The following is a 12,298-nucleotide window of genomic DNA, read 5'->3' on the forward strand; positions in this document are numbered from 1 at the left end:
AAATGAACTCAATGAAGAGTCTCCACATCCACTTCATCTCCATTGGATCATCTATATGCAAGGAAATGATTACCATTTTACTCAATCACATGATAAGATCATTATTCCTGAAACTAGACCAGTGAATCTTTGTTTCACTCTATGACAATAACAGAGACAAAACTGTGTATTATATTCCAAGTGACAAATGCCCCATACAAATACAGTAAGATATCTTGTCAAAAATATTTGTTGGAATAGCCATCAAATAATTTACTTTCCTAATTGCTTGATGCAGTTCATTTCTGGCTTTGAGCGACTTGGGAAAAATTTAGAAGAAACAATTGTTTGTACCTTGCCTGTTATCAATCTTGTCCTTTCCCACCCAAATGGTGTTGAGCTCAGCCCAGATAGAAATTTTAAGTCTTAGAGAGATAGACTTTTGTTAGACAAGAGCATTGAGCATTATGTAACCAAGCTAAGTCTATTTGAACTAATTAACAAATGCAATGGGTCAACACGTGCTCCTTTGTAAATTTTTTGAACTGATTGCCATGTGGAGCAATCGACATTAATCTTATGCCAGTTTCTGATGTCAGAAAATCTCTTAAACTGAATTGATTGTTCACTTTCAAATATTGCAGATGCTGAAATCTGAAAGGAAGGCCTGATCTAATATCTCAAGAAGAATACAAGTTAAATATCCTATAGTTTTTACATATTAGATCATGCCATATCTTGTAAATACAACTGAATTTCATGATGTAAGCAAGCATAGAAGAAAATTAGTTTAATATTGTTAGTCAAACAAAGATGTCAGCATATTTATATATTTTTTTTGATTTTTACAAATTCAATAGACGATTATTCTACCACCTCTAATTTCAGTCCATCGATACCAAGCTATTCAAAGTAAGAGAGCTCAGATTTTATTGCCCTCGGTTTATTAGTGATCTGATCTCAGAGAGGGGAGCAGCTGAGGGGTCCAATAATATGTCTCAATATTTCTGAGAGTTGTCAGCTGAATGTCTGTTTCAAATTCTGGTGTAAATATCTGAGCATTGGATGAACATAGGATTAACTTCAACGTCCCAACACAAGAATAGCCAACCAGCACAAATTAAGTTTTTCCACTTCAGGGTGCATTCAGGTTCAGCAGAGCAGAATAATGGGAGGGAAAAGATTAAGTTAGTAACCACAGAACCTCTCTAACTCCATAATTCTTTGCTCTATCTCAGAACGCATTATCCACTGATTCCCAGCTTTCCTCCCCATTCCTGACATCCTTTGTCTTTTTTTACATTTTCTACTTTTGTCTGAAAAATGATAATATCACTGTTTACATTTATTCAGTCTGTATTAGACCTATGATCTTGGTCTGTCATTTAACTTTACAGTCATGCTGCCAAATTTGCTTTTTAATGCTTCTTCAACAAGGTTCTTAAATGCAACCTTATCCAATAACTTATGCAAAATCCAACAATACTTTATTGAAACCTTTTAAAATTGACTTCTAATTGGCTGTGGGATGAAGTAACAGTATGTGTTACTTGCTCCTACTTACTTTTCATTTTCCTCCACTTTTAACAACTTCTTTACAACCAAAGTGTTCCATACCTTTCGATATAAGCCTTTCTCACCAAGAATTGTTTTACAATGTCTACAAGAAGTGCTAAAGCAGAGAAAAAGGAAGAAATGCCAACAAGCTTAACTACAGAGACCATCATGGAGCTGATGGATCAACTTAAGCAATTTGACGGAAGAGTTTAAAAACAGCTTGGGCCAGATTGAAGTTAAGAGCACTGTGAGGGGTTGTCATCTATTGAATACAACTTAAAGAAATTGAGTGACTGTTTTAAAGAATTAGAAGATGTAAGCTCCAGTTTAACTTACACCAATTTGAAGTTAATGATGAAGGTCATTGATCTGGAAAGCAAGAGCAGAAGGCAAAATATATATATTTTGGGCTTGTCTGAGTCTACTGAAAGGGGGCAGCTGACAACATTTTTTTCAGACCTGATCTGTGAGGTATTTGGGAGAGATATGCTCTGCCTGAGATTAATAGAGCTTACTGTTCCTTAGTACCCAAGCCAACCACAGGTCAAAAACCGTGATCTGTCATTCTCAGATTACTTTGTTACTGAAATAAGGATTCTTTGATCTGTAAAGCCTGATGAAGAAGGAATCCTGAATATCTTGGCCAACAGATCAGAATCGTTGAGGATTATTGTATAACCATATAACCATATAATCACTTACAGCACAGAACAGGCCAGTTCGGCCCTACTAGTCTATTTCAATCTTAAACCATGCCCTCTAGTTTGAATCTCCCCCACTCTTAATTGTCCTGAAGTAATGAATCAATGTGTTAAGTGAAGAGAAGTTAACTTATTAAAGCATGTGAAACAATCTTTCACGCATTCATCTCCCCTGTCTATAACTTTTGTAGGCCATATTAATTCTATTAAAATGAATATTCTACCTAAATTTTATACCTTTTTCAATTTATACCAATTTTTATTCCTAAATTGTTATTTGACTCACTTGATTCGGCTATATCATCTTATATTTGGAAGGGTAAGCACCCTCGCCTAATAAAGTTCATTTCAAAAAATTAAAAAGGAATGGAGACATGGCACTATCTAATTTTAGGTTTTATTATTGGCCAGTTATGGTTATATTTTGGTTATATTTTCATATCCGAGTCAATTGTCCATCATGGGTAACAATGGAGCATAACTTTGCTTAAAAAAATCCATTCTAGTGCTTTTTGGATCCTCACTCCCTTTTTCTTAAGATAAGTCAATTAACAATCCAGTTGTCAGATACTCTGTGAGAGTATGGGTTCGATTCAGGAAGTATTTTTGATTTTGTGATTTTTCTCTTTCAAGTCCGATTTTATTCAATCATTTTTTCCAGCCAGCTTTGCAAGATTCTGCTTTTCAAATTTGGCACAGAAAGGGTATTGAACACTCAAGAGATTTTTTTTTGTAGAATAATTTTGCATCATTTCAACAACTCTCTGAGAAGTATCATTTACTGAAAACTAATTTTTTTAGATATTTGCAAATCAGGCATTTTCTTCAATCTCAAATACCTAGGGCACCAGATGTGAATGTTGTGGCTATGCTTTTTAGTTTATAACCTTCGCATAAAGGTTTAATATCCTTTATTTATAATGAAATAGCTGACCTAAGGCATGCCACAATTCTTAAAATTTAAAATACTTGGGAACAGGATTTAAATTTGTCCACATCTGAAGAGATCTGGGATTCAATTTTTAGGTTAGTTAATACTACGTTGTAATATCCCTACCATTGTTTATTACAATTTAAGGTTGTATTTTTCCAAAGCCAAATTATCTCCAGAGGTAAATTCAAATTGTTATAAATGCAAGAGAGATGAGGCTTCTTTAATTCACATGTTTTGATCCTGTCGTAGTTTGGAAAAGTACTGGAAGGTTTTCCAAACTTTATATTTAATCTTGGATATTAAGTTAGAACTGAATCCTTTGGTAGCTCTTTTCAGTACAACAGGACAAGATGATGCTTTGCTGACTCCAAATAAATGTTGCATCTTGTGTTTTACTTCTTTCAGCTAGACGTGCTCTATTAGTCAAGTGCAAGGATGCCACCCCGCCTACTCATGCTCAGTGGCTGAAAGATATTAGGTTTAAGTTTAGAAAAGATTCAATATTCAATTAATAATTCTAGCATCAGATTCCAAGTGTCATGGGAACCATTTTTGAATAATTATCCCAATCTTCAGATATAATTTATAATTGAATTTTGTTGGCTTTTTTCATTTCACTCTTAGGAGTGAAGTTTATTGTTATTTCTTTCTGCCATGCAACATTATTAGGGGGATGGGGTTTAAATTAAATTTTGATTTTTGTTTTTTTTTGTCTTTGTATATTGACTTGTGTTATGTTATTAGGGATGTTGTGTCGTATATTGATTAGTGTAATTTCTTACTTACATATTGCATTCCAAATGAACTATGTTCAGGTTTTTTTTGTGTATAAATTCAATAAAATATTTTGAAAAGCCTTTTAAAATTTATGCTTTCGTCAAACTTGATGAAGGGCTCAATCCTGAAACGTTAGTTCTGCATCTTTACCTTTGCCACATAAAGGACACTGTTTGACCCACAGACCTTCTCCAACATTTTGTGATTCTTTTATTTTCATTTTTGCTTCTTGCAGCCATTTTATGGCTTATCATCTACAAAAAGTTTGGTAGATTGACCAAAAATATTCCAGGAACAAAGTCATTATAATTTTGATTCCATCTATCTAATATTTGTCCTTGTTTTCACGGGAAACCATTTCATTTAAAATAATGATTGAAATAAAATAGCTGAGGAAAATATGCTCTCTGCTCACAAACATGATTTAAGCAACCAGCCCAGCTTTTTTTTTGTTTAGTCCATTATCTCAGAGCCTGATATTGACAGTGCATAGCACCAGTCCCATCCAGCTTGAGCAGATTAAAAGGGAAGTGGAGGCATCAGAAATTCCTAAGGGTTTTGCTACAAGAAAAGGCATATTACAAGTGAGATTGGGTACACCAACTTTCTAAAGCAGCACTGGAAGATTTGGCTGGCAAGTAAGAATAAGAAAAAGAGAGATCTTTCTGCATGAAGTCAGGAAGCCCTTCAGGTACTGGGAGAAAATAAGTGTTACAGTACAAGCAAGGATGATTCCCACCAAATGCACCAACAGCATCACCATCACATTCTCACAGCTCATCCACTAATCAATACAAAACTGTTACAGAGGTGCCTCATGGGTTGTGTCAGTGAGAAATAGTTCAACCATCTCAGTCTCATCATCCAACCATATTCCTTAGTGCTGACAAACACATTTCTCTCTCCCTGGCAGAAAATGGGGATGAAATAGAGGGAAAATCTTCTGTCCTCTGCAAAGCAAGATAGAATAGTAAAGCAGTAATAACAATTCTGACTTTGAGACCTGCTGGCAAAGATGTTCAAGGTCCACTCTTTGTCAGCACCATGTGACATTTTTGATTTATCCCATCATTCTTGAAGCAGAGCTGCCTCATGCATGTGCTGCAGTATATTTAACTTTCTGAATGTTCTTCACATAGGGTCATCCACTGAGTGACTCTTCCTCTACCTTCTCCCTCTGCAACAAATCAGCTTGATGTGTTTGCCATCTCTTAATTCTCACTTTTACTCCATGATTTTTACTCCAGGAGAATGGCAACTAAAATGCACAGAAATGGGAGCAACCAAATACTTAAAACTGAATATGTACAATGCTTGCTTCGACAACCTTAATCTCCATAGTTAGGACAAACTTCTACAAGGTCTAGAAACATCAAGCAAGAGATTTCATTAACCTAGGTTGTACAAATTAATCCATAGCAAACCTGAAAAATAAATAAATATCATATCAAGTTTTGTCATGTAGTGGGCTTTCTTCTCAGACCTTAAATACTCAATCCTTTTTAACAGTTGAACGCAAGACATTGTCAGTTGAATTTGGCAGCATTGCCATAAAATCAGCATTGAACACGTGTTTATTGTACATACTTCAAGCATTTAAGAATTTCTTACATGCTACTGTCCTTCCCAATTGCCCAGCAATGTGGGAGCATCAACACCACAAGATAATAGCAGTCAAAAATAGCTCATCATGACCTTCCCTTCAGTGAAGGATTGGCATTAAAATATTGAACTTGGCAGAACACCCACATTATACGATGACTAAAGAAAAGTGGTCAATGTGACTTGAACTACAAATGCTTATGCACGTAGTTGATGCCAAGTTGAAACCAATTTCGCATCAGAGATGACCAAAACCCACATACCATGGAGCTTGAATGTACTGCCTCATTTCTTACATATGATTTGCACATGTCACCTGAAAGGATAGGTTTCTTGTTATCAATATTCATTGTCATTACTGTAAATTGGTAAAAAGTAGTATTATCTGATTTTGAGGTTAACTGAATATTCATTCAAAGATTGATCACTGAGAAATAACACCGCCAGAATGCAATTTGCAACATCACACATTTTAAATGATATTAAGATTTTGAGCATATTTTTCTGTCAAATCTAACAGTATGTGATTTTGGAACATAATTGACTACCCTGGCAATGAATTAATAAATTTGCAATCCAGAATAACCTCATGTGATGTTATCATTAGGCTGAAATGTTATGAATTCAATTTGGTTAATACTATAACTTTTCCTGTGAATTTGGTGCAGTCAATTCCACCAGGTCCCAATGTAAACTGTTCCTTTAAGAAGCAGTTCAAGTTTATTTGGTGTGAATGACCTCCTTACAGATTGATTGAAATGTCTACGATTTGTACATCCCAAAGATTGAAAGAATTTATTTTATAAATTGAAAACACCATATTAATAGCATGCTTTACATGTGAGAGTGCCTTTGCTCTCTTACCCAGTAAATTTATGTGCTTCTTACCCATGATGTATATTCTTTCATTTGATGCTGGTTGCTATGAGAACCACTTGCATGTCCTCTCCAAAAGCAGTCTTGACAAAGCTGGTAATTATGACACTGTTGGCAACGATATCGAAAGCCCATCATGCTTTCACTGTGGCAGTACGAACACTCTACTGGGTGGAAGACTATAGATGGAACATACAAATCAGCCTTTTACTTTGTATATCTATTGTTGCTTTCAGTCGATTTTTATTTTGCATAAAGGAGTGGATGTTGGAAGTATTGCAAGAGTGCCCTCCATAATGTTTGGGTAAAGACTTTTTTTTAAACATTATTTGCTGCTGTGCACCACAGTTTTAAAATTTACAATCAAATATTTCAAATCTAATTAAAGTGCACATTTTTGACTTTATTCAAGATTTTTATTAATATACATGTTGTTTTGACCATATCAAAATTACAGCACTTTTCATACATAGTTTCCCCCATTTCAGGGCACCATAATAATTGGGACATTTGACTTCACACATGTTTAATTGCTTCATTGGTGCAGGTATAAAAGAGCTAGGCTTGCTTTTAAGGTTTTGATCACTTTGGAGAGTGCAGTTGTCATTTTTCAACATCTCAAGCAGTTTTATTTTGGACATACAGCACGTTAACAGGCCATTTTCACCCCACGAATCCATGCCGCTCAATTTACACCCAATTAATCTACAACCTCTGGTATGTTTCTGACGGTGGGAGGAAACCAGCACCACCAGAAAACCCATGCAGACATGGGGAGAACATACAAACTCCTTACAGACAGCGTGGGATTCGAACCCCGGTCCCAATCACTGGCGCTGTAAAGGTGTTGCGCTAACCACTATGTTAACTGTTCCACCCTAATGTTTTGCCAATGAAAGTCAAAGAAGCCATTATGAGGCTGTAAAACAAGAATAAAACAGTAAAAGACATCGCCCAAACCTTAGGATTACCAAAATCAACTGTTTGGAACATCATTAAAAAGAAAGAATATGAGCTCAGTAATCGCAAAGGGTCTGGTACTCCATTGCTGATGACAGAAGAATTCTCATCATAATGAAGAAAAATCCCCAAACGTACGTCCACAGAAGACATCATGACCAGAAATACAGAGGCTACACTGCACGATACAAACCACTAGTTAGCCACAAAAGCAGAATTGTCAGATTACAATTTGCCAAGAAGTATTTAAAAGAGCCTGCAGAATTCTGGAAAAAGGTCTTGTGGATCGATGAGACCAAGATTAACCTGTATCAGAGTAATGGCAGGAGTCAAGTGTGGAGGTGTAAAGGAACAGTCCAAAATCCAAAGCACACCATTTTTGCCATGGTTTGTATCTTTCAGTGTAGCCTCTGTATTTCTGTTCATGAAGTCTTCTGCAGACAGTAGTCATTGACATATCCACATCTGCCTCCTGAAGAGTGTTTCTGATCTGTCGGACATACGTTTGGGGATTTTTCTTCCATTATGATGAGAATTCTGGTCATCAGGCAGAGAAGGTCTTCCCTGGAATACCAGTCCCTTTGCTATTATTGAGCTCACCAGTACTTTTTTTCTTTATAATGATGTTCCAAACTGTTGATTTTGGTAACCTGAAGGTTTGGGCAACGTCACTTACTGTTTTATTCTTGTTTTACAGGCTCATAATGGGTTCTTTAACTTTTATTGACACAACTCTGGTCCTCATGTTGAAAAATGGCAACTACAGACTCCAAAGGTGATTAAAAGCTTAGAAGCAAGCTTAGTTCTCTTATGAAGCAATTAAACATACCTGAGCACTCACAAACACCTGTAAAGCCAAATGTTCCAAACATTATGGTACCCTGAAATGAGGGGATTATGTATAAAAAATGCTGTAATTTCTACATGGTCAAAGTAAAATATATGCAAATAACCTTGAATAAAATCTGGAATGTGCACTTTAATTACATGCGAATTATCTGATTACAAATTTAAAACTGTGGAGCACAGGGGTAAATAAAGGAAAAAAGTGTCTTTGTCCGAAACGTGATGGAGGCCACATATATTCATACCCAAACATTTTTAAATTATGCTGAACTGCTGATCCTCTTGTCAACTCACAAGAGCCCTTGAATAGCTCACAAAGTTATCCTCAGGCACCGAAACAAATTTGTAAAATTTAGATGAATCAGGAAATCCTGACATTTCAGGAAACATTCCAAATGCACGAACACTGAAAGTTGCAGGGATACAAGCATGCTGTGTTGAATAAAACTTTGTAGAAGTTCTGAATATTTGACTACAGCTTCTTTGCCATTATCAGAGTCCTGAACAAACCTCACACTAGTAAAATAATATTGCCTTTACTTGAATCTAACTGATCTCTCTCTGTAACTCTGAACTGTGCTTTTATTGCTGTACTATGTATGGGTTGAATAGCTGGATTGCATGGAAATTGAATTTTCTCACTGCTCCTCCATACATGTGACAATAAACTTGAATATTTTATAAAAATGTATTTTCTCTCCAATAATTCTGGCTTTCTTTATAAGTAAAAATATGATCTTGGGCCAATATATGAAAATGCAACAAATGTTAATACTTAATAGACACTTATACTAACTTCAGGAGCCAACTCTAGAATGGATTCAGTGTGATGGAGGCTGAATGGCAGGCTAAAAGAAAATTCCTATTATCCAAAGAAAGTATCAGATGCCCTAAAAGGTGGCACTGCCTTCTAACTTATAGGCCTGAATTTTCCCAAGTAATGCTGGCAATTCCTCAATCAATTGTCTGCTTTTCCCAAATTGAGTCAGGAATTATGCTCATAAGATGCAGAAATGCAGAACTTCTGAACTTCCTGTTCAAATTCCTGTAGTTCCTCAGCAAATGAAAAAATCAGCTCTCTAAACCTGAGCCAGATCACACCTGGTATAGATACCACAAATACACTTATTACAAGTGGGAAAGGCTACAGGCTGCCATCAAGTCCACCTTCTATAGGAGCTCCTTTGAGATCATCCTGCCTGGCTGCATCACAATGTGATATGCTTATGGCAGAGAAATGGATCAGAGGTCAATCTACAGGACCATAAGAGCGGCAGAGAGGATCACTAGTCTCCCTCTCCCCATCAACGTGATCTACTGGGATCACTGTCTGAAGAGGGTACGCAAAATCATTGAGGACCCCTTCCACCCTGCACACAGCATTTTTCCATGTCCCCATCAGGGAAGATGAAACAGGAGGATCAGAGCCAGCACCACCAGGCTGAGAAACAGCTTCTTTCCACGGGTAGTGAGAATGCTGAATGACCAAAGGAAATGCTTACACTAACCATCCGAGACTCATATTTATTAACCAATATTTAATATTTATTTGTATGTATGAATACTTGTCCTGCATATGTAATGTTTATTTTTATGTGTGCTGTGTCTGGCTATGTGTCAGCGTGTTTTGAATCGAGGACGAGAGGATGCTGTTTTGTCGGGTTGTTCTTGTGCAATCAGATGACAATAAATTTGACTTGATCTCGACGAGAGTATTTTATATGTTTTTGAGCATTTTTGTTTTTTTAATTGGCTTATAATTTTAAAAATAATTTTAATATTATATTTAATTGCTTTAATGTTGAATATTAAAGGCATTGAGAAATGGTTAAAGCTGCCAGATCATCCTGGGACTAACAGAGAATTGAAACCTGAAATATCACAAACAAATATTTAAAAAGTAGGTATTTTAAGATTCCTTCTATTTTGGATTCTGTGTGTTTGGAAACTACAGTTGATTTATTTATCTACTTTTAGAACCAGGTAATTGCAGTAATTGTGGCCTTAGGCTATAAAAGAGCAGATATGACAATTAAAGAATTTTAGGGCATTTTACATTTGGATGAGTTTTGTCATTTATGTCAATTTAAGATATTTTCTTTGATTGTTCAGGAGATGGCTACAATATTTCATGATTTTCACATTAAACACAAGAAGTTGCTCTCAGTTTTGCTGAGCAGAAATGAAGAACTCTGGAAGTTTTGCTATTGTTAGCACCACAAAGAAAACACTACACAGGATGGAACAGCCTTACAATTGTTCAGACCTTACCATTTTCAACATTAGCAAGACGATGCATGAGTGGTATCCAGACGAGACATTGTGGTGGGGGATCAGACATCAAAGTATCCAGAAAACTGTTTAGTGTCACCTTTTTCTGGGGGGCAAAAAAAAAAGAAACTGAAGTTTTCTCTTGTCAATAAAAAAATTAACTTTAATAATTGAAATTGTGAATGGCATTGAAAGCTCATCCATTCAGCGTTTTAATGACTTCTCAAAACTCAAAATAAAATAATCTATTTTTATCCATCACGGTATTTTCATGCTGGGCCTCTGCTTTGAGGCAGGCTGCAGAGGTGGATAAAAATGTTAAACTTACCTGTTCATGGAGCAGCTCCAGTGCTGCTTTTATGCAGAATGGCACCTTAGCACATCATCTGGAACTGCTGTAGGCGGGGCGACTGTTGCTATGGCACCGCCCGTCATAAATACATGCCAGAGCAATGGCAATCTTCCCTATCCATAATTCCCCCATGCAGTTGGAACCGCTCTGGTTTCCCACAACGGTTCCAGCTGTATGGGGGATTATGAGTCGGGAAGACTGTCATTGTTCTGCTACATAGTGAGCCGCTGTCGTTGATGAGCAGCCCCGAAGGTTGAAGCGGGCCTGTGAGGTTCCAGAATGGACGGCGGGGCTGTCACAGTCTGCACCGGCTGCCCCCTGACAGCCCCCGCTGGCCACCACTGCCCTGACGGCTCCCACTGGCCGTCCTTGCCCTGAAGGGGTCATGGAGGGAGAGGGGTGAGAGAGTGGGAGAGAGAGGGGAGATGGGTTGTGGGTTGATGGCATCATTATGACATCATCAGTCTACCCCTAGCCAGCCGCTTGCAGCAGCAGTATATTCATGCTGGGTGGCAGAGCAGAGTGCACCCCACTGACCATTCCCATGAGAGTGATTGCAGTCGGCACCTTGGTACCGGCCAGGGCGCATTCATAGAAGGAAGTCTCCCAAAGTAACGCCGGAGAATCATCACCTTTTTGACTGTATGAAAGGGCTTATATTTAACTTGTTCCTGGAGTTTGTCAATACAATATTGCGAACCTTGATGTTCCCCAAACATTTTCAATAAAGCTTTCAAATAATGACAAATGCAAATTTAAAAACAAACTGCAATACAAGGAGGTGTGCAAGAAATCTGCAGATGCTGGGGGTCTAGTGCCATACACAGAAGTGCAGCCCGAGCTCTTCTTCAGAAATACCAAAAATCAGACAGTCGCCTGAATAAAAAGGTGGAATTGGAGAGGCGGGTAAGGGGGAGCAGCTGAGACTAGCATGTAAATGGTGGGTACAGGTGAGAGAGGAAAGAAGACAGAAATGATAGGGATAGAGGGCAGAGTGCTAAGAAATGTAGTTCTCTGAAACCCCTGCCTCCTTTCCTCTAGCTCCCCAGTCCCTTCCATTCCTTCTCCTATCCTCTCGTTCTGTGAATATGTGAATCACCTGAAGCAACAGCTCTCTGATAGAAGGAATCAAAAGGTCTTCTCCCATCAAGACAGTCTGCAAATCAACAGTCCATAATTTGTGGTTGAAAATGATGTGCTAATTTGATGAAACTGTTGCACAGGATTATGGGCAGGCTAAAGAGTAGAAGCAGCAATAGATCATATTGTGACTTGTATTTTCTACGACATCAATTGTCAACCTCAGGTTAGCAACTAAAGAAACAGAGAAGGAATTGTCACAAAGACCCCCACAAAGCCTAACGTAAATACCAATAAGACTACAGAATTTATAACCAACTTTAGATAGAGGGGTTGAGTGAATGATCCATCATAGCTCTTCAC

General features: G+C 37.4%; 1 protein-coding gene across 22 annotated transcripts in view; it reads right to left on the bottom strand.

Moving 5' to 3' along the window:
• The window catches only part of dtna (dystrobrevin, alpha), a 438,543-nt gene that overhangs the window by 140,238 nt on the left and 286,007 nt on the right, over window positions 1-12,298 (bottom strand). For all 22 annotated transcript variants that reach the window (XM_069921569.1, XM_069921565.1, XM_069921564.1 and 19 more), the window contains 2 exons: window positions 10,504-10,609; window positions 6,439-6,605 (listed from right to left, as the gene is read on the bottom strand). In XM_069921569.1, coding sequence (XP_069777670.1) covers window positions 6,439-6,605; window positions 10,504-10,609 — 273 coding nt within the window. The remainder of the gene's footprint in view (window positions 1-6,438; window positions 6,606-10,503; window positions 10,610-12,298) is intronic.

Source organism: Narcine bancroftii, chromosome 2 (genome assembly GCF_036971445.1).
Source record: "Narcine bancroftii isolate sNarBan1 chromosome 2, sNarBan1.hap1, whole genome shotgun sequence".
Taxonomy (NCBI): domain Eukaryota; kingdom Metazoa; phylum Chordata; class Chondrichthyes; order Torpediniformes; family Narcinidae; genus Narcine; species Narcine bancroftii.